This window comes from Tachypleus tridentatus, chromosome 1 (assembly GCF_004210375.1).
Source record: "Tachypleus tridentatus isolate NWPU-2018 chromosome 1, ASM421037v1, whole genome shotgun sequence".
NCBI classification, from domain to species: Eukaryota; Metazoa; Arthropoda; class Merostomata; order Xiphosura; family Limulidae; genus Tachypleus; species Tachypleus tridentatus.
In genome coordinates, this window is record NC_134825.1 from 170,774,333 (window position 1) to 170,799,030 (window position 24,698).

General features: G+C 33.9%; 1 protein-coding gene across 13 annotated transcripts in view; it reads right to left on the reverse strand.

Annotated features, from left to right (window-relative positions):
- Window positions 1–14,715: 14,715 nt before the first annotated feature.
- The window catches only part of LOC143230198 (uncharacterized), a 96,301-nt gene continuing 86,318 nt past the window's right edge, over window positions 14,716–24,698 (reverse strand). For 5 of the 13 annotated variants that reach the window (XM_076463380.1, XM_076463391.1, XM_076463332.1 and 2 more), the window contains 2 exons: window positions 23,054–23,116; window positions 17,198–18,340 (listed from right to left, as the gene is read on the reverse strand). In XM_076463380.1, coding sequence (XP_076319495.1) covers window positions 18,261–18,340; window positions 23,054–23,116 — 143 coding nt within the window. In that variant the 3' untranslated portion in view covers window positions 17,198–18,260. Of the gene's footprint in view, window positions 18,341–23,053; window positions 23,117–24,698 lie in introns of all 13 variants that reach the window. The other 8 variants (XM_076463354.1, XM_076463416.1, XM_076463436.1 and 5 more) reach the window with 3 other exon arrangements.

A 24,698-nucleotide genomic window follows, 5' to 3' on the forward strand; every position in this document is an offset into this window, starting at 1 on the left:
AAACGTTATTATGTTTCAGTCAGCCCCACTTTTCATTGTTAAAAGAGTAGCCCAAGAGTTGGCGGTGGGTGATGATGACTAGCTGCCTCCCCTCTAGTCTTTCATTGTTAAATTATGGACGGTTAGCGCAGATAACCCTCGTGTAACTTTGCACGAAATTCAAAAAACAAACATCTTAATTTATTTCCACCGTGCTCAAGAACCGAAACGTTTTGCGTAAGCGGTGATAGAAACGGTACGAGTGAAAAAAATAAATTAATCGAAATGAAAACGTGTCGTTTCGCTGAAAAAATTCATTTCGATAAATAAATAAAGTCGCATTACATTTAAATTAATGTAATAATTATATATGTGTTTTAGTTCCCATGGTTCAGCGGTAAGTCTGATGGTTTATAGCTCTAAAAACCGGACTTCAATAACCGTGGTGGACACAGCACAGATAGCCCATTGTGTATCTTCGTGTTTAACACCAAATAAACAAACAAAAGTTATATCTCATTATGACGAGAAACCCACTTGAAGTGAGAATGTATTCTAAAGACGGCTGGTACGGGTATTAAAACTTAGGTTAACCCGAAGATAACCTAAGGAGGTCATAACGTTGTTCTGTACGTTATTTTAATTAGTTTTAATACCGATATCAGCCGTGTTTAGAATTCAAAAATTATGTCTGTTTTAAGTAGTTCTATATTGTGTTAATAAGAGTGTTATAATAAACAAGTTTTTAACTGTACACCATCATTTACAAACTTAGTATAATATCAATAGGTAAATAAATATTCGTCCCCTGATGATGCAAGTTCGATTCACACGACGAAAAAAGAATGTACGCAGATAGCATAGTTTGCAAGCAGCTTTGCGCTGAAACAGAAATAAAAAAACGTTATATTAAATAGTTGCATGTTGTATCTCATCATAATTCAAACGTTAGTGAAGACGGGTCCTTTTTGATTTACGATGTCGAAAAATAGACAAAACAAATTTATTTTATGGAGAAAGGACAGTTTGATTTTTTTAAAAATAATTTCGGTATAATAGAGTTAATTATGCTAAAAAAAAAGATGTCTCTGCAGGTTAATATGAACGACCTGTAAATGACTTATTATACAAAAATCCTAATGCAGTTATCTTTGGATGTAAGGTAATTACTAAAAGTAAAATAGACTGACACTAAAGCAATTTTCTTTTTTTTTCTTAAGTAACAATTTCTTAAATGTAATTGAAATCACAATAGGAAAAAAAAAAAAAAGTTTTGTTTGCGTTATCTACGTAATCGATTTCGTCTGGAGAAAAGTAGCTTACTGCCATCTAGGGGCAAAAACTTTCTTAGTGTTATCACAAAACAATGTTAAAATAATACTCATTGTCTTCAGTGACGGTTAAGGTAAAGAAAACATAGGTTATTATTTAAATAATGCACGCCCTTATGACAAAAAGCTATGGTCGAAGTTTTCACTACTCTTTTAGGTTTCAATGATTTACTAAAGATTTATTTCCAAGTGAAGCAGTTTTTGTTTGTTGTTTTATTAAGCAGAGGTACGTGTGTTTGTGTTTTTCTTATAGCAAAGCCACATCGGGCACATCTGCTGTGCCCACCAAAGGGAATCGAACCCCTAATTTTAACGTTGTAAATCCGTAGACTTACCGCTGTACTAGCGGGGTGCCGGAGCTACGTCTTGAGCTATCTGTGGTGTGCCTACCACGTGTGTTGAAAACTGGATTTTAGAGTCATAAGTACTTCAGATTTGTGGCTGAATCATTGAGGTTGTTGTTGTACAGAAAGAAAAGAGGTATTTTTGTTTTTGTTTTTTTAATTTCGCTACTCGAGGACTATCTGCCCTATTCGTCCCAAATTTAGCAGCAGGTGGATTGAGGCGTTCGACTCGTAATCTGAGGGTCCCGTGTTTGAATCATCGTCGCACCTAACATGCTCGCCCTTTCAGCCGTGGAGGCATTATAATGTGATGGTCAATCCCACTATTCGTTGGTAAAAGAGTAGCTCAAGAGTTGGCGATGGGTGGTGATGACTAGCTGCCTTCCTCTCGTTTTACACTGCTTAATTAGGGACGGCTAGCGTAGATAGCCCTCGTGTAGCTTTGCGCGAAATTCAGAAACAATCTCTCTTATAAGTGAGAACATATTGTATTTTATTTTTCTTAAACCTAAAAAGAGTCAATCCTAAAACTCCTGATTTCTATGTTTCGGTCCAAACCAATTTCTGTGCTGCAGCAAACCGTTTGAAAAACATATTGACACTGTTCATGTAATTACAGCTATGGATGAAGAAGGGGAAAACAGAATCCCACTTAAGATAACAGAACACTTATTCCTCCCAAAAGACAAATTCTGTAATATAAAAAATCATATAGATACATTCTACACGTCTTGTTCCTGGGTTTATCGACGTGAAATGAGGATTTTCCCATTTCTTAGGCTTCAGAGTTTGTTCAAAAAGTTGAACAACGTGACCAGCATGTCACTTCAGTCTTAGGTTTCTAATAGATGTCTTTAAGAGTTTTAAAGACCAAACGGCTGAATTTTTGACACGTGCTACACCACGACGAAGAAGTTGACAGATTCAGATGAAGGAAGAGCAACCATTGCTTACATATTTATAAAATATGTAACAGCTTACTTCGTAACTACACAGCCCTTCTGAAGTTAAAAGCCTTTAGAAGAATCACATCACGATTTCAAGTAGCGACGACAGGAAAGTATGTCGTTAAAGAGACGTTATTGTCTTCGTTGCAAATTTTTCAGTGAAGGAAGACAGCCATTGTTATATCGCGTCATCAGCACGTGACATGAGAAGTTAAGACTAACATATTCATTGCAGACACTTCGACTTAAAATCATTTGTTGATTTCAGTTGAAACGTTAATTTGTAGGCGAGAAAAAAATATCTAGACGTTTTTTGTTGCATAATTTACCATTATCGATGACGAAATGATTGTTACCAATAATTTATATAACAAATATAACCATTACTGTTTCAGTATAATCCAGTACTAGTTTTTAATATTCATACTGCAAAAAAAAAAAGAATAAACCAGCTTGATAACATTGACTATAAGTGGTTAAAAATACTTTATATAACTTCCAAAACTTCATTTTGGTTTCATACACGACCATTAGCATTGTTTTTATAATCACATGGTAATTTAAACAAACCAATAGCATTCCTTTTCAATTACATGATGATTTGAATAGACCAATAGCATTCCTTTTCAATTGCAATATGATCTGAACAGATGATTTACTTTTTTCTTCAGAAAATGCAATTCACCTAATATTTTTTTCTGCAATCTGCATATGAAACAAACGCCTACTGAAACAACCTACATACACGTGCTTTATAAGTGACCCCAGAACGTTAGTTTTTTTTAGTCCACAGTTTTAAAAATGCACATGAATGCTTAAAATACTCACTGGGAGAACCGATTGAGATTTTAACCAAACGATTTTCAGGTTTACGTTTGAAATTGCAACTCTATAACAACAATAATACCCAAGTAACCATTATCAGCAATACCCAAGTTAAAGCTGTAAGTCTGTAACTAATATTAGTAATACCCGAAAATTTATAATTGCAACCATTATCAGCAATATCTGAGAAGGTAAAATGTAACCATTATCAGCAATATCTGAGGAGGATAAATGTAACCACTATCAGCATTATATGAGTGGGGTAAAATGTAACCAATTTAAGCAATATATGAGTGGGGTAAAATGTAACCATTATCAGCAATATCTGAGGGGGATAAAATGTAACCATTATCAGCAATATCTGGGGGGTTAAAATGTAACCATTATCAGCAATATCTGAGGAGGATAAAATGTAACCATTATCAGCAATATCTGGGGGGTTAAAATGTAACCATTATCAGCAATATCTGAGGAGGATAAAATGTAACCATTATCAGCAATATCTGGGGGGTTAAAATGTAACCATTATCAGCAATATCTGAGGAGGATAAAATGTAATCATTATCAGCAATATCTGATATGGCTAAAATGTAACCATAATCAGCAATATCTGAGGGGGTGAAATGTAACCATTACTGGTGATACCTAAGTGTATGAAATAGTAACAATTATCAGCAACACCAAAAGTGTGAAACAGTAACCATCATTTATTCAGAAGGCCTGGCATAACTTGGGTAATAAGGCGCTCGACTCCCAATCTGTAATTGGAGAATTCGTATCTCGTCACCAAATATGCTCGCCCTTCTAACTGTTGGGATGTTATAATGTGACAGTCTATGAGACTATCCTTTAGGTAAACAATAGTCCAACAGTTGACGGTGATGGTCTTGGCCTCCCCTGTAGTCTATCATTGACCCAAGTTGCCCTTGAATAGCTTTTATTGAAATTAAAAACAAAACACACAATCATCCACGACGATTTAAAGAAATGTTCCTCCCTCCGAACTAATTAGTGGTAACTTTGAAGGCTTATAACACTAAAAACTGGGTTTCTGTAATTGGGTTGAACACAACACATTATGTAGCCCTGTGCTTAACTGCAAACAAACGTACAAAAAAGAAGCTATAATCAGCGGTTTATATTTTGTTTTAAAACCAACTACCTAAACGTATGAAACATAATTAACGATTGCCAAATTATTTCAGAGGATCAACTGGCACGTGCATGCAGAACGTGTACTCAAACAAAGTCACTATCCTTATATGATACGAATATGCCACGTGAAGGATTTAAAATCGTTCGATCAATTCTCGCTTGAAAACGTCTTAGATTTTCTTGGAATATTCTGGAATCATCAACAATATATTATCCTCAGGGAAATGCAGCTTTTCCTCTTCTATAATACTGCTTTGTTGGCACCTAAGTCCAAAACTGCGCGTGGCGAATGCTAAAATTGCATAAATTTCATACCTACCACAGCACATTTGAATATATTTTTCATTGAAGAATAAACCCTTTTTTTCATAATAGCTTCTGAACATTTGCTCTGATAAAGACAGGGGTTTGGTGTCGAAGTCTTACCATGCCTGGTAGATTAAAATACATTTAAAATAGAAGCGCTTTATCTCTCAGTTTGATATTGGGCAGAATTGGAGAAAATAAAAAAAACAAAAAGCGTATTTAGGGTTACCAATAATCGCATCCTATTTGATAAAATATAAGCTTATCGAAAACAGAGTTTGTTTTCCGTTCGTTTTAAAAAGAACCACATTGTGCGATCTGCTGTGCCCACTGCGGGGAATCGGACCTCCGATTTTAGCGTTGTTAGCCTGTAGACTTACAGTTGTCCCTCTGTGAAGCCGTACAGCAAGAAAAAATGGAATTTTGATTCATATGGAAACATATACATTGCATATTCACCAACACTAAGCCTTAATTTGTCTATCTATAATATCAGATACACTTGTATTTTACGTTTTGTTAGATGCGACATCGTAGAAGACACACCCTAATTTTGGAAAGACAATTCTAAGAACAAAATATTTTGACTCAGCAACCAACACCTTGAGGCAGCCTTGACGTTTTTTCAACATACTGAGTAAATATAGTTAAATACATCATATTATTCACAGTATATCGACAATATTAGTTAAACTGAATGTTTTATGTCATTGAAAATACTTGTAACTATTAAGTAATGATATTACAATCTGTATGAGACTATTTTAAATAAACCCTAAGCTAACCTCTTGCCTCAACCAATCACTTTTGTCTTGGAAGACTCATGGGGATTTTCCAAGGCAATTTTAAAGAAAAAAGTCTGTCTTACGAGGTCTAAAATATGGTATTTCACTGCTGTTAAATCCAGGTCTTGTATATACTCTTCAATTTATAAGCGACAACGATACGATAGGTACATATATTTATATACGTGCATACACAATTTTGAATGGGTATCAAACAGAACACCAATTATCATAGCTCCGTAATTTTTCAATAGCTCTCTATTTGTGAATCGGAAAACCCAGTCGGTAATTTAGTTGTGTCATTGGTAACACGTGAGTCAACTGTGCGTCCAGAACTTCACCGCCTCAGATACTGAAAAATAATTAATAAGTTTTTTTCCTGACCACACGCTAAACAAACAAGAGCATATGAACCAGTTACATATATTAATATTTTATCTCTGTTTTCTTAGACCACGATCAAATAATACCAACGGATTGTTTGTTTTTTGAATTTCGCGCAAAGCTACTCGAGGGCTATCTGCGCTAGCCGTCCCTAATTTAGCAGTGTAAGACTAGATGGAAGGCAGCTAGTCATCACCACCAGCCGCCGCCAACTCTTGGGCTACTCTTTTCCAACGAATAGTGGGATTGACCGTCACAATATAACGCCCCCACAGCTGAAAGGGCGAGCATGTTTGGTGCGACCGGGATTCGAACTCGCAACCTTCGAATTACGAGTCGAACGCTTTAACACACTTGGCCATGCCGGGTCCCAACGGATTATTATTACCTATTTACGATACAAAGAATCTAATAAATCTGTTATTTTAGAAGTACATTAAAAACTGTCAACGATTTTGTTACCAAATTTTAAACGTCTATAGAGTAAATGTCAGATCTGGCAAATTTCAGAAGCTAATTTTTATAAAAGCTAAATTTATTCCTACTGGCATTTCAATGAAAATAGTCATAATACCTCAGTGATATATAGCAGTTCTGTAAGGTTGAAACCAGAGAATATTTGTGTCTTTTGTTTCAGAATGTCGCGAAAAGCTCTATAAAGGCTACCTGCACAAAATCGTCCCGAATTTTGAATTAATGGACTATAGAGAATGCAGTTGGTTGTGGGCACCCGTCTCCATTCCTTGGGTTCTTTTTGTCTCGACGAATAGTGAAATTTTGCCGTCGCTGTTATAGCGGTCCCAAAGTGGCAACGGGTCGCGAACCAAAAATTCTGGGATTCACAGTATGGACCATGCTCTTCCAGAAACTTCATAATGATAACGAATTTTTAGATGCTTCATTGATACGACTGTTCAGAAACTGCTAACAAACTTTTACATGTATAGAATTTACTTGGTTTGGTTTATTTTAAATTTCGCACAAAGTTACACGAGGGCTATCTTCGCTAGTTTTCCCTAATTCTAATAGTAAAAGGCTACAAGCTAGTCATAACCATCCACAGCCAACTCTTAGGCTGCTCTTCTAACAACGAATAGTGAGATTGATTGTACCAGTGTGACGGCTCCAAGGCTGAAAGGACGAGCATATTTGGTAGGATGGAGATTCGAACCCGCGACCCTGAAATTGCGATTTAACCGCCTTAACCAAGACGTTGTGTTTTAGGTAGGTTAGGTTAGACTATTCACACATGTGTCTTTATTAAGTTTCAGCATTACACAGAAATTTATAAATATTTTTTTACATACACTGGATCACGTGACATTACGTGATATTTCTCAGTTAGGCTTAAACTTGTCTAGTGAAACATATCCTATCTTAGAAACTTTGGTATTTGTTACAACTGATTAAAGTAAGAAACATAATACTTCTAGTTTCTTTTGCAGCAGTTTTTATGTACGTTCCTGAGATAAAACTATTTACCTGTGGTCTGAAGGAACAAAAATATAGAATTGATATATAATGTTATTTTATTGATAATAGGTTATGGAACCTAGAACCTAGGCCTTTAATATAGAAACATTTTCATCAGCTTGTATTTAAAAAACGGGCATATATCCTACTTGCCAATAGAACTGCAATATAGTCTTCCTACATACAAAACTGTAAACAAATACCTATAGAATTGAAATACGTTATAGAACTGATATAAAGCCTACCGATCTATAGAACTGAAACAAAAAAACTTATTTATCTACAAAATTAGTAGAAGTTTTGGCTTTGCGTTACACAACCCAATAATACAATTCCAACACACAGCTACACGAGGGCTATCTGCGCTAGCCGTCCCTAATTTAGCAGTGTAATGACTACAGGGAAGGCAACTAGTCATCATCACCCATCGCCAACTCTTGGGCTACTCTTTTACCAACGAATAGTAGGATTGACCTAACATTAGGACGCCTACACGGCTGAAAGGGCGAGCATGTTTGGTGTGATGAAACGATGGGTAAACCATATGTAATTGAACCAAACAAATCCATAAGATTAATATATATTATGGTAACCAAGGGTAATATTCCACTTATCCCTCACTGTTGCACTAGTAAATTAGATAAACTGAAGATTACTTCCAAACCGTATTTTTAGTAAAAATTCAATTGGATAACGTTTAAACTTTACTTATAAACTTTCGGTGAACATGGAGATTGTATGGTTCACGTACTGAAGGCTACGTACAAACAAGTTTGTTTTTTTTATTAAGTTATCACAATCAGTGTCATAGGAACGTTTCCAAAATGGCGACCACAATACGAAATCCATTCCTATGATAAACAAGTTTTTGAATTTCTCACGAATTTCCTCCACTATTTAAGAATCAGTTGAATGGAAGACATTTCTGTTCAAAGACACAAGGGTAACTAAAGCTTCACTTTAAATGCATCCATCTTTCCAATGTAAGTCACCACCCAGATCAAAAATAGAAAAAAACAAACTTATTCTGAAATCTGTTTTCATGCTGTTGTTAGTACTGAGGGTGAGACACGCCACTTTAGGTGGAGGAATTAGTTCCGAGTGATACTTTATATACGTGGGAGTTAGTTAACTTGTAAGGTCAGAGACACCAAAGGATACTGCCGTCCATAATTTTGAATTACTGACCAAAGAAAAGGTATCGTACTTGCAGCACGTGCCGTTACAAGCGCTTTGTTCGGACCTGTGAACAGAATAACGGGATTGTCTTTGACCTTTTTCAACACCTTCCCCCCAGTCGAAAGCGTGAAACATGTTTAATAGCGTTACGACTCGGACCTTGGGTACGTTATGACACTAGGTCATGTCTAGGTCAATATTCTAGGCAATTACTTCTCAATTTTACTTTTTAGTGATTTTCTAGTGTAAGATGTTTTGTTTCGTCGTACAAAGTCAGGTATTTTATTGAATTTGAAAATGTAGACAAACCTTGTACACATAACAAAAGTCTGTGTTTTTACAGAGTGTTCATCGAATAGGAAATTTTGGTAATATATGGTGAGTCGGTATATAACTTGTGTACTCTATTCACATTAAACCTTACCTTAAATGAAATACATGTTCAGTGTGCTGAGAAAAACAAAACAGTTCTATACTTTTACCTGGATATTTTTTACCAACTTTGATTTCTTATTTTATAATTTCGTGCAAAGCTACACGAGGGCTATCTGCGCTAGCCGTTCCATAACTTAGCAGTGTAAGACTAGAGAGAAAGTAGCTAGTCATCATTACCAATCGCCAACTCTTGGGCTACTCTTTTACCAACGAATAGTGAGTGATATTGACTTTCATTTATAACGGCTGAAAGGGCAAGCATGTTTGGTGTGACGGGAATTTGAACCCGTGACCATCAGAATGAGGGTCGAGCGCCCTAACCACCTGACCACGCCGGGCCAAATGTTTTTGACATGAATTTTTGCTTGGTTATAAGACAAAAAAAAAAAAAAAAGACACACGCACACCCATTGACATCAATAATGTCTAAAAAATAGCCATACCCAGTATCAGAGGCCCCGGCATGGCCATGTGCTTAAGGCACTCGACTCGTAATCCGAGAGTCGGGGGTTCGAATCCCCATCACACCAAACATGCCCGCCCTTTCAGCTGTGAGTGCGTTATAATGTTACGGTCGATCTCAGTCTTCTTTGGTAAAAGAGTAGCCCAAGAGTTGGCGGTGATGACAAGTTGCCTTCCCTCTAGTCTTACACTGCTAAATTAAGGAAAGGATAGCCCTCGAGTAGCTTTCAAAACAAATTAAACCAGTATCAGAGGAATTTCTGCCAACTCCACGTTGTGTCCAATATCAGATAAAATATTTGCTTTTCCTAATTTTCAGATGGGGATTCTATTTGTTTTTATTATTATCATTAATACTCTAGCTGTTCGCTTCAACATCACTTATCCTGGCTTTGACAAGGACGATATGACGTGGAGTGTCTGATTAAAGACTATCGAAGATAACTGTGGTGTTTGTGGAGCTCTCACGTTTTGAGTGTCCACCACCTTCAACGTCCAGCGTTCTTTAATAAAGTGGCATATCCGGTGTGCCGATACTGTTACCCAGACCAGACCTTTCCCCACCCTCTCAGTCACTCGCAGCTACCACTTCAATTCTCCTAAAAGGTTTTGATTCTGAAGGGGATCATTTCCTAGCTCGGCCTTCATAATCAGATTAGTATGAAGTGTGTGATTTGCATTGGAATGCGTTTAAGAAACAAACCTCTACGGAAGAGCTCTTTAACTACATGATTCTCACATTAGACATTTCTAGCATATGGTTGCGCGTGCCTCGACGCGCCAGAATAAGGCTAAGTAATAGAATGTTCGAAGCGAATTCACTTGCCCCGATATCAGCTGACTTAACAGCAGTGAAGTGATAACTTCGTTTTCATACCTAAATTGCTTCTAAGATAAATTGAGTGATTATTTTTTTTTTTATCTGTTTGAACAGAAAACAAAAGGAGGTTTAGGTTTTAACCAGACCTGTGACTCCTCGAAATCCTTTTATCATTAGGCAGAGAAGAAAATACCTTAAGCGAAAAACCTGATGTGAATCTCAATGGGTAATGGACCACATTTTAATTGATGAAAAATGAAATGATTGCAAGCTGGCATTCTTAAGGCATTTCGTTAAAGTTAAGCGATGAAAGGAAAATAGCTGTTAATAAAGTAGTGTGTTTCCTTTACAACTACTTAATGTCGGGGTTAAAACACTAATTAGTAATTACATATTACACAGTAATTATTTCTCCATGAGATTGGCATTTGAAGATATATATGCTCCCCAGTGGCACAGCAGCATGTCTGCGAACTGCTAGAATCTGGCTTTCGATACCCGTGGTGGGCAGAGCAAGATAGCCCATTATGTAGTTTTGTACTTAACATCGAACAAACAAATAAGTAACTATTTTACTTAAACAAATGTTTCTGATATATTCCCCCCCATCGGTGGGGTAGCGGTAAGTCTAGGAACTTATGATGTTAAAATCCAGGGTTCGATTCACCACAGTGGACACAGCCAGCAGGCCACTGTAGTTTTGCTAAAAGAGTAACAAACAAACAAAAAGTGACACGTTTTGAATGTAAACAGTGTTCCAAAGAAGTCACTTGTTCTTCTATAGTTTTCCACCAGGTGGAGATGTGTGTGGTGTAGCCACTCGAAACAGTTTTCATATTGAAGATCAGGGAACTGTGTGCAGTATTACTTCACTATTCTCACCGTTCCTTGTTATTTTAGACAGTAATTTATGAGACGTATTCAGAGTAATTGTTTTTTCTAAACATATTTCTTCTAAATAATTTGCCTGGTACTCCCCCTCATCTCATGTTCCAACGTAAAAAACGAGAATTCGCAGGATTATTTGATTCCATACATTAAACGTCTTGTATTCGACTTCTACTTTAGTTTTGTTGCTCTGTTTGCAGTTACGCACAAAACTACACAATGGGATATTTGTACTCGACCCATCACGGATATCGAAACCCGGTTTCTAGCGTTGTATGTCTCCACAGACATACTTTTATGCCATTGGGGGCGTGACACTGTGGAAGAACAACTTTAATGCAGTATCAAAAAAGGCTTATTTTATTATTAATTTCTTCAACTGTTGCCAGAGGTCGCTTTGACATATCTAACGAATACTCACTCTTAATTGGCTGTCGGTAAATGTTTTGTTGGAACTGGTAGGATTGCTTGTTTTTTTCTTTTATCTCTTAGGTCAGTAGTTTACATACTTACAACAGTGACATCTGGAGGTTCGATTTCCCATAGCGGAGAAACACAGATAACAGCAACCTTACCCTTCTGGACGTTTTGTCAGAGAAATAAATGGCTCTTCTAACAACGTGTAAACACTTAGTTGGACTTCAAGTTGATAAGAGGTCTAATCCTTCAGTGCGTGTTGTACAGGTAGATATTTTTAACAAAGCTTTCAAACAGCGCCATCTTTTGGTGGTACGCTAAGCTATTGTGAAAATTAATCTTAACCTTTCGTTATATTTATTTTTTTACATATTGTAAGTAACACATATTTATTTCATTCAAGAACAAATGAGTTGTTTGCGATATATTTAACAATCTTTATGTCTCTGTTCATAGATCTGAGTTAGAAAGATTTCAAATATTCTTGTATTATTTCTTCACAGTTTGACTGTAAATTTACTTTTTAATGTAATTTTAAAAAAAATAATATACTGTACTAAGACAGCCACGAAATTACATCTTAATTTCTTAGATGTCTCGGAATACCATTACCGTAACAGAGCTCTATCTCAAAGAGTTGTTTGTTTGCTTTTTTTACACATACCACTAAAACTCCCAAACATTTTCATTATCATGTTTATTTAAATATTGGGATCTGTATGAATACTACTCTCCAATCAGACGTTTTGCAAACATATTTTGTAATCTTCCGCCACCTCTCGTCGTTAAATCCGTGGGTTTATAAAGTCAAAAACTGGACTTTTATACCATCGGCGTTTTTTGGGTTTGTTTCTATTTCTTCCCCTTAATTTCACACAAAACTACTCAAGAGCTATCTGTATTAGCCGTCCCTGATTTAACAGTGTAAGACTAGAGGGAAGGTAGCTAGTCATCATCACCCACCGTCCTCTCTTAGGCTACTCTTTTACCAACGAATAGTGGAATTTATCGTAACTTAAAACGCCCACACAGCTGAATTATCGAGCATGTTTGATGTGATGGAGATTTAAACCCGCGACCCTCAGATTGCGAGTCGAGCGCCCTAACTATGAGGGGATAGTCAACACCACCAACTACCTAGAGTTGGTATACTCTTTACCAACAAATAGTAAGGTTCACAGTAACATTATCACGTCCATACGACTGAAAGGGCGAGCATGTTTGGTAACATGATTCGAACCAGCAACCTTGTTATTGTGAGCAGAGTGCCTCCCCGCGCAAAGTTACATACGATTGAAAAATACAACAACATATAGCTCCTTGTGTAGCTTTGCATTTAAGGAGAAACAAGACACACAATAACTTATACACTACGTCATCATTACATAAAAATAGAACTCCTAACGTTTAGAATACTAACTAAAAATTTCGTCCACCAAAAAAGAAAACAAAATGCGATTATTTAATCAATTTTTAATGTATGGTTAAAATATTCTTTTCCCTCCACATTTTAAAACCCCGCATATCAGCAAAATTATTTAATAAAACGTAAATTTCATATTTTTATTTATTATTTCTGATTTGTTCGTTACACAACTCTCTTCACGTTGTCCAAAATCATTTGTGCACGATATACTGGTCTAGAAGTAAGTAAATAGTAAATGTGTAATTTATATTATATTTTTCAGTTACGTTCATCATTTAAAACCAATAGAAATTTGAATAACTGAACATAGAGTTAAATAAATGTTTTATTTTGAGAATGTCGTCAGAGAGTGATTCTAAAGTGTATGACGTAATACGTACATAATACCAATTTACGTTTAAACTTGCATTTAATTAATAAATTCTTTGATTGGTGTTCATGCTCGATATTTTTTCAGTGTGCCTTTCTTATAATAAAGACGCATCTAGTTATCTGCTGTGTGCACCGGGGCGATTTGAACCGCTGACTTTCACATTTCTGCTGTGTGCACCGGGGCGATTTGAACCGTTGACTTTCACATTGTAAATCCGAAGATTTACCAGGAAATTTTTCTTAAAACCTGAAACAAGTTATTGCCCGATAAAAACAAAATTAAAAAATGACAGTGCCCCAGTATCTTGTTATATTGTTGGTAACCTATAGGGTTTCAACAGCATAGAACGATTTGTGTAAAACATTCGGTTTTAGGGACATGGTCCGAGAAAGTTGTGCTGTTAGGTAAAACAGTATTCGGTTTTTTTAATAAGAAAATATTTCGTATCACAATGTAACAGGTTACTCGAGTTTAACAAAATAAGCACCTGGCGTTAATAAAATGTGAATTAATGTAGTTGTTTAATTACAATAAAATTTGAATATTCTATAGAACAAACACCAATTTTAATAAATTATGACTGTGCGCAACAATAAAGTCAAACCACGCAACACTGTAGTCAACAAAAATTCGTACCTGGCACAATACAAAAAGGTAGCGATCACGTCTAAACTCGAACGATGTCACACTGATGTCAAAAATATTTTTATATGATGCATATCAAACATGAACCTGTACTATATATTCGATGTCGGTGGGATGGTTTTATTTCGCCTAAAGCCAATTAGGTTATCTGCTCCAAATTTTGAAGTAATAAACTACTGGGAATGCAACTAGTCTATAATGCCTACTCTTTACAAGCAAATAATGGGATTAATTACATTTGTCCGGCACCCTTCTCCCCGTCAGTTGTGCATACTTTCAATAAACAACGCGACTCCACTGTTCCAATGTTCGTTTATGTTCTCGAGTAAATGTACATGTACAATTAGCATACTGTACAGTATCGCCCTTTTATAAAACCCTAGAAATTCACTTCCGTGGCACACAAGTACCAATAATGTCAAAACTCAAAAGGCTGTATTTGTTTGTTAGGCTTAACGCTGAAAGATGGCGGAATTTATTTTTACTTTGGGTTACTCACTTTTTTTTGTAAAGTTCAAAAAAAAAAAAAGCATGAAATGTACACTTTACGAAATATTTATTGAAATGACCACTTACATAGTAATTTTCATTAAAAAATGATAAAATATTAATAATAAATTGGGTGAATACAATAAAACATTCATCAGGGTAGTTATTACAGCTATAAGGATACCTCGTATCAGTTATACCACGAAAAGTATCCACATCACATATGTACAGTAATACAAAGTACTTGAAAATACACAGTGACGTTACGCAAATTTAGTAATTCAAGCGCTGAAACAGTTGAATATGTTTAGAATAAATATCGTTATTATATCAGTGTCATAGGAACGTTTCCAAAATGGCGACCACAGTACGAAATCCATTCCAATGCAAAAGATTTGCAATCGTCAGTGGCAGTCACAATACGAAACTGAAGTGCGCATGCGCAAACTAAGAACGAATTTTAAAATTAAGCTGTAAACATTAAAACATCAGGAAACTAATCTGGACAGACTTATTACATAATACTGTACACACCAAGTTTCAAAATATAAATTTATAATAATAATTTACACTGTTAAACAGCTCAAATATGCAAAACATTTGTCCAAAACTACACGAGGATGGATTTAGTTGGGTCTCATTTTAATTGAAACCGTAAGTAAATAAATATATATTTATATACATGCCTTCAATGCAGCTCGAGAAAAAACAAACTAACTAAATTAATTAAACTCATTTTCAACAAAAGTTTTTAAACCATCACGAAACTGATCATCTAATGATATTTTAGAAGCATTAAGACTGACTTCTGAAAAGGAAGGTTCTGAAACCATGTCATGAGCTCTTCCTATTATTTTAACTGTACCAATTCTTACTGGAGGTAAAATTTTTATATGTCATCACCATGTATTGAATTAACGTTCCAACAAATTAACACCTCAAGCTTCTAACTGAACAGGAATGTTTTCTTCACTGAATGATGATGTTTTGTTTTTCTGAGCAGAGAAAACAAGTTAGTTACACAAAATAACACAAACTGGTCACTTCCACAGGTTCTTCAGAAAAAAATACGTTACTCACAACTAGCTGGCATTGAACAGAAACATTCTGATCATTAACACTACCAAGTTGACTTAGGATGTAAACAAATGTCTTCTTAATCAAGTTTTTTTTTTAATTAAACAATTAATATCTCAATTTGTAAGGCAAAGTAAACCTAATATGATGTATTTTAATTCTACACAAAAGTCATGATTTTAAGTTGATTTGTAGTGACATGCCCTCTTTAGGACAACTAACTAATTACTAAACAGATTAAATTATCAAGTTAGTCTGTTAACTACAATACAAAAACACGCTTTTTTGTTCTACAGTGAGTTGAACCAAACTGTAACATTACCTTATACCAATGCTGCGTGCTTTCTAACAAAGACAGCATCAAATTTGTGTTGTGCTCTTCCATAGAAAGTTTTAATAAAAAAACTTTTATCTATTCTGTCTAAGGTCTAAAAATAAAAAACACAATTTTTCCTTAATTAAAAAAACAATAATGGAAGGAAATAATAATTCTAGAACATTTTTAATGTTCCTAATTTCACACATTCCCTTTTTATAAATATTTATTAAAGTCCTTATCTTTTGCATTTCATCCCTGGGCCCAAGGTCTATCAAGAAGAAAACCTTTTCTTTGATTAATTAACCATTCTCACCAAAGTCCTGTGCCTTGAATACATCAAGAAAATAATTTACTCCTTGATTAATACATTCTTTTCACTCTGTTCATTCTTTAAGTCCATCAAGGATATTGCAGTATCTCCTTTATTACTCTACCATTCTCACCTCAGGCCTAAAGTCCATCAAAGATATTGCAATATCTCACTGACTACTCTACCCTTCTCACCTCAGGCATAAAGTTCATCAAAGATATTGCAATATCTCACTGACTACTCTACCCTTCTCACCTCAGGCATAAAGTTCATCAAAGATATTGCAATATCTTACTGATTACTCTACCTTCCTCACCTCAGGCCTAAGGTCCATCAAATATATCACAATATCTTCTTTATTACTCTATCCTTCTCACTCAATTCTCATGCCTAAAAATTCATGAAGGAACGTTTCATTGATTAATATACCCTTCTCACTCAAATTTCTTACAAAACATTAAGATATTAATACCTTATCAGTCTACCTTTGTGTGAGTAACATAACCACACCACATGTCATCAGAGGATCTCAAAAATGCCATTATTGTTGTGTGTTACACACACAAAATACAGATGACAATAATTCTATTCTCCCCCTGTTGTTTATTACTAAAATGTTTAAAAACCCCAATGACACAAATGCAGTTAAATTAATATTGGCATAAAATTATTTACAGCTCATTGTATACTTTAAAATCATTTGATTATGATAACTTCAAGAAAGCAATTTTATGACACTTAGAGCAACAACTATATAATTTATCATTCTAGATTATTAATTCATGAGATCCTATTCTAAGAAGCAAAGAAATAGTCCTAAATACAAGATAAATTTGATATTTGTTTTTAATGGACAGATAAACCTAGTGATTTTGACGTAGTTCATACAGTTGGGAGATCAAAACCAATCAAAGATAATTAAAAAGAAATATCCCACAGAATTAATAAAAATGAAACATGAAAAAGATAATCCTAAAGAGAACAATACACTAAACAAGATAAACTGCAGGTTTTCAATTTATAATATCTGTTGCATATCTGGTATTATAAACCTTAAATATTGTGATTACTGAAAAGTATGGCAAAAGAAAAAAAATGGGGCTCATATTTCACATCAAATAAAACACACTATAAAATCATTTTATGTGAAATAATGCAGTAATTTTGAACAGTTAATTAGATCATTGAAACTTGTAACTTAATAGCAATGTGATAGAAATGTAACACATTTAAACCCAAGTAAGGTTGAACACCACGTTTCTAAATGAAACAAAATTAGCGATGGATGACCCTCTGTAAGCTATTACATTTCTTTCTCACTAAAATCACCGTTAAACCGTAAGACAAATAAGCATTATATATAACAAAGTTGATAACTTATATTAAAAAATTCATCCACTGTACACATCACATACCGAAGATAACCGGTGTAATACATCTAGTTTCTTTCTCCATTCTATTCACAAAAGTTGAGCACATCTATTTCAAACACAAAATTTAAAATCTTCGGTTATTTCAACATGGCCTAAAACTATACACCTTTCAGGAGGGAACAATATAATTCTCAATACTTACATTATATAAGTTTGTTAAAACTTTAATTATTTAAAAAAAATACAATAACAGCAGCTTTTAAAGTAGATAAGTTTGATTTGAATAATTACAGTGTTTCAACACATAGTATTGAGCCATCTCACCCAATACTGTGGGTTGAAATGTTGTAACTCTTAAAATTTGAATGTACCTATTATAAAAGTTTCTGTTATTGTATGTTTAACTTAATCTCTCAGTAACATCCTCACTAGTATTTAACTGTTTTTATTTGATAGCAACATTGCATGTCAGTTACATTATGAAACACAACTGTTGAGAGAGAATAAAACTTAAACCTTTATGGTGTTGGTGGTTGGAATCGGCTCTTTTTGAATATTCCTCTCTTTCTATTGTTGTTCTTTCTACTTGAACCTTTACCTTGAAAGAAAAAAATCTGAAGTTCCTTCAACATTTATACCTCAGTGTTATATGTTCACTTGAAGCACGATAATCATATATCGCAGTGTTTATTAAACATGCTCAAGTCCTTTTTAAAAAATACTAACTTGTACAGAGTACAACAAATATTTTAAATAACTTATTCTTATTATTTCTTAAACAATAGCAATTCTATATTTCAAATCAGTTGACTTTTGTTACAGGGATAATATCTTTTACTATTTTAAATAAATATCACAAAAAATATATTTGTGTGATATTATCATAAATAAAAAAATTATGTGAATATATCTAATACTTCAAATCATGAAATTCCAGAAATGATCAGACAACTAAATGGTGGTACATCTAAACACATTAAAGACTTAACTATGGTACATCTAAACTTAATAAGAAACAGTGGTGATTTATGAGCAACATGACTTCAAGAGAACTGACCCATTTCTGATCACTAACATTAACTTATAGTTCCAGAATGTCAACAGTCACTACATTTTCTCATCACTAACACTAAATTATAGTTTCAGATCATCAACAGTCACTACATTTTCTCATCACTAACACTAAATTATAGTTTCAGATCATCAACAGTCACTACATTTTCTCATCACTAACACTAAATTATAGTTTCAGATCATCAACAGTCACTACATTTTCTCATCACTAACACTAAATTATAGTTTCAGATCATCAACAGTCACTACATTTTCTCATCACTAACACTAAATTATAGTTTCAGATCATCAACAGTCACTACATTTTCTCATCACTAACACTAAATTATAGTTTCAGATCATCAACAGTCACTACATTTTCTCATCACTAACACTAAATTATAGTTTCAGATCATCAACAGTCACTACATTTTCTCATCACTAACATTAACTCACAGTTTCAGATCATCAACAGTCACTACATTTTCTCATCACTAACATTAACTCACAGTTTCAGATCATCAACAGTCACTACATTTTCTCATCACTAACATTAACTCACAGTTTCAGATCATCAACAGTCACTACATTTTCTCATCACTAACACTAAATTATAGTTTCAGATCATCAACAGTCACTACATTTTCTCATCACTAACACTAAATTATAGTTTCAGATCATCAACAGTCACTACATTTTCTCATCACTAACACTAAATTATAGTTTCAGATCATCAACAGTCACTACATTTTCTCATCACTAACACTAACTCACAGTTTCAGATCATCAACAGTCACTACATTTTCTCATCACTAACACTAACTCACAGTTTCAGATCATCAACAGTCACTACATTTTCTCATCACTAACACTAAATTATAGTTTCAGATCATCAACAGTCACTACATTTTCTCATCACTAAGACTGAATTATAGTTTCAGAACGTCAACAGTCACTACATTTTCTCATCACTAACACTAAATTATAGTTTCAGAACGTCAACAGTCACTACATTTTCTCATCACTAACACTAAATTATAGTTTCAGATCATGAACAGTCACTACATTTTCTCATCACTAACATTAACTCAGTTTCAGATCATGAACAGTCACTACATTTTCTCATCACTAACATTAACTCACAGTTTCAGATCATCAACAGTCACTACATTTTCTCATCACTAACATTAACTCACAGTTTCAGATCATCAACAGTCACTACATTTTCTTAATACTAACACTAAATTATAGAGACAGATCATCAACAGTCACTACATTTTCTTATCACTAACACTAAATTATAGTTTCAGATCATCAACAGTCACTACATTTTCTTATCACTAACACTAAATTATAGAGTCAGATCATCAACAGTCACTACATTTTCTCATCACTAACACTAAATTATAGTTTCAGATCATCAACAGTCACTACATTTTCTCATCACTAACACTAACTCACAGTTTCAGATCATCAACAGTCACTACATTTTCTCATCACTAAGACTGAATTATAGTTTAAGAACGTCAACAGTCACTACATTTTCTCATCACTAACACTAAATTATAGTTTCAGAACGTCAACAGTCACTACATTTTCTCATCACTAACACTAAATTATAGTTTCAGATCATCAACAGTCACTATATTTTCTTATCACTAACACTAAATTATAGTTTCAGATCATCAACAGTCACTACATTTTCTCATCACTAACACTAAATTATAGTTTCAGATCATCAACAGTCACTACATTTTCTCATCACTAACACTAAATTATAGTTTCAGATCATCAACAGTCACTACATTTTCTCATCACTAACACTAAATTATAGTTTCAGATCATCAACAGTCACTACATTTTCTCTTCACTAACACTAACTCACAGTTTCAGATCATCAACAGTCACTACATTTTCTCATCACTAACACTAACTCACAGTTTCAGATCATCAACAGTCACTACATTTTCTCATCACTAACACTAAATTATAGTTTCAGATCATCAACAGTCACTACATTTTCTCATCACTAAGACTGAATTATAGTTTCAGAACGTCAACAGTCACTACATTTTCTCATCACTAACACTAAATTATAGTTTCAGAACGTCAACAGTCACTACATTTTCTCATCACTAACACTAAATTATAGTTTCAGATCATGAACAGTCACTACATTTTCTCATCACTAACACTAACTCACAGTTTCAGATCATGAACAGTCACTACATTTTCTCATCACTAACATTAACTCACAGTTTCAGATCATCAACAGTCACTACATTTTCTCATCACTAACATTAACTCACAGTTTCAGATCATCAACAGTCACTACATTTTCTTATCACTAACACTAAATTATAGAGACAGATCATCAACAGTCACTACATTTTCTTATCACTAACACTAAATTATAGTTTCAGATCATCAACAGTCACTACATTTTCTTATCACTAACACTAAATTATAGAGTCAGATCATCAACAGTCACTACATTTTCTCATCACTAACACTAAATTATAGTTTCAGATCATCAACAGTCACTACATTTTCTCATCACTAACACTAACTCACAGTTTCAGATCATCAACAGTCACTACATTTTCTCATCACTAAGACTGAATTATAGTTTCAGAACGTCAACAGTCACTACATTTTCTCATCACTAACACTAAATTATAGTTTCAGATCATCAACAGTCACTATATTTTCTTATCACTAACACTAAATTATAGTTTCAGATCATCAACAGTCACTACATTTTCTCATCACTAACACTAAATTATAGTTTCAGATCATCAACAGTCACTACATTTTCTCATCACTAACACTAAATTATAGTTTCAGATCATCAACAGTCACTACATTTTCTCATCACTAACACTAAATTATAGTTTCAGATCATCAACAGTCACTACATTGTCTCATCACTAACACTAACTCACAGTTTCAGATCATCAACAGTCACTACATTTTCTCATCACTAACACTAACTCACAGTTTCAGATCATCAACAGTCACTACATTTTCTCATCACTAACACTAACTCACAGTTTCAGATCATCAACAGTCACTACATTTTCTCATCACTAACATTAACTCACAGTTTCAGATCATCAACAGTCACTACATTTTCTTATCACTAACACTAAATTATAGAGACAGATCATCAACAGTCACTACATTTTCTTATCACTAACACTAAATTATAGTTTCAGATCATCAACAGTCACTACATTTTCTTATCACTAACACTAAATTATAGAGTCAGATCATCAACAGTCACTACATTTTCTCATCACTAACACTAAATTATAGTTTCAGATCATCAACAGTCACTACATTTTCTCATCACTAACACTAACTCACAGTTTCAGATCATCAACAGTCACTACATTTTCTCATCACTAAGACTGAATTATAGTTTAAGAACGTCAACAGTCACTACATTTTCTCATCACTAACACTAAATTATAGTTTCAGAACGTCAACAGTCACTACATTTTCTCATCACTGACACTAAATTATAGTTTCAGATCATCAACAGTCACTATATTTTCTTATCACTAACACTAAATTATAGTTTCAGATCATCAACAGTCACTACATTTTCTCATCACTAACACTAAATTATAGTTTCAGATCATCAACAGTCACTACATTTTCTCATCACTAACACTAAATTATAGTTTCAGATCATCAACAGTCACTACATTTTCTCATCACTAACACTAAATTATAGTTTCAGATCATCAACAGTCACTACATTGTCTCATCACTAACACTAACTCACAGTTTCAGATCATCAACAGTCACTACATTGTCTCATCACTAACACTAACTCACAGTTTCAGATCATCAACAGTCACTACATTTTCTCATCACTAACACTAAATTACAGTTTCATATTGTCAACAGTAACGAGTGTTTCAGGTCACTGACACTAATTACACTTTCAAATCATTGTCTATAACTAACGTTTTAGATCAATGAAAATAAACACACTATGACATCATTGACACCTAATCACAGTTTGGAACCATCATCAACAACTGCCATTTCAGATCACTGAAATTAATACAGTTTGGATAAAACTTCCATACCTTAGGAAAAGAAAAATAACTTGTATTATCTGATAAGATACATTCAAACAAGAGAACCCTTACTTAAATTTCTCTAAACCTTTACATAACTCACAAAAACACCAATGTTTTATAGTAAATTCAAAAGATTATATTAACATCAAGAAATTAATTACCTAGAGAACCTGAGTATGTTTCAGTACTGCCATCTGTAACTTCTGATGTATTCTGAAAGTCTCCTATAAAGAATAATAAAACTCATTTTTAAATATTACATGTCATATTTATATTATTTATCTTAATACTTGAAAAAACAGCACAAGTTTCAAGAAACGTGTTACAATAACTACAAAAAATCAATAGAAGAAAACTGTACTTAATATTAGTAAAGAGACAGGTTTATTATACTGGTATGAAGTTTATTTAGTGAGCTCAACCACAACTAGATTTGTTTTGTTTGTTTTGAATTTTGCGCAACGCAAAGCTACTCGAGGGCTATCTGCACTAGTCGTCCCTAATTTAGCAATGTAAGACTAGAAGGAAGGCGGCTACTCATCACCATCCTCCGCCAACTCTTGGGCCAACTCTTTTACCAACAAATAATGGGATTGACCATCACATTATAATGCCTCCATGGCTCAAAGGGTGAGCATGTTTGGTGCTACAGGGATTCAAACATGCAACCCTCAATCACAACTAACAATAACAAACAAATCGTGTCTGGGGTTTTAACCCTTTAATTATTGCTGGGTTAATCTGGTATGATGAATGTTTTGTGTTTGGAATTTTAGGTTGAGTTTTGTGTTTGCAGCAAATATAAGAATTTAATTTTATTTGAAACTACTTTGCACATTATTTTCAAAACACATCTAATGTTCCTTTATTAATATGGAAATATTTTGGCTTTCTAATAGTAGAAAGGTATATTTTTCACAATATGTGTTCTTGTTACTTTATTATAGTTTACTGGCATTTAAATTCAATTAAATTTTTTAAGCCTACTAACTAGCTGGTTTAGTTCAAGTTTCAGAATGCCATTTTGATATTGCGTGAGTCAGTCTTGAAAGTTCATAATATTGGAACATGTGTGATTTCATGCACAATTATAAGTATTGTGATTAAATAGACTTGGATGAGTACATTTAGTACATACATGGTTCTATGTGAAGTTTTCATGTTTTACTATTGTAAGTAATCATTATCTTTTTCTTGAAAATGTTCGTCTTTCCTCCTTTACCACCTAATTTTAAAATACATCTGCACTTTCATATACATAATGGGAATAAAACACACCCATTTATGAAACTTTACTCACATTTGAAATTGAATTAATGTGCAAAAAACAAAAGCTGTTGTTTGAAAATAAAATAAACATAACATTATTATTTAAATCTGTCTTCAAGATAGTAAATAACACAAACAAAAACAGTTGTTGAAAAATAAACTAATGTAACATTCGTTAAATAATTCTGCCTTGCATATGATAAATAACACAATAGGGTTAGCTAACTTAAAAACAAAACCAAACAGAAAAAAGCATCTACTGTCAGTTCCTACTCTTGGTAACAACTTCATGAATTACCATATTGACAAGGAACTTCAATAACAAGTTATATTCATCCAGTCACTTTAACTTTACAAACTTTACATTGGACAAACAAGAATTTTATAACAACAGAGTGATGATTGGTTAAGTGATCGTGGTAGATGAACACCAAGTGTCCTGTTACGCGATAGTTGTCGCTGAACACCAAGTATCCTGCTACAAGATAGTGGTAGATGAACACCAAGTGTCCTCTTACATTATAGTAGTAAATGGAC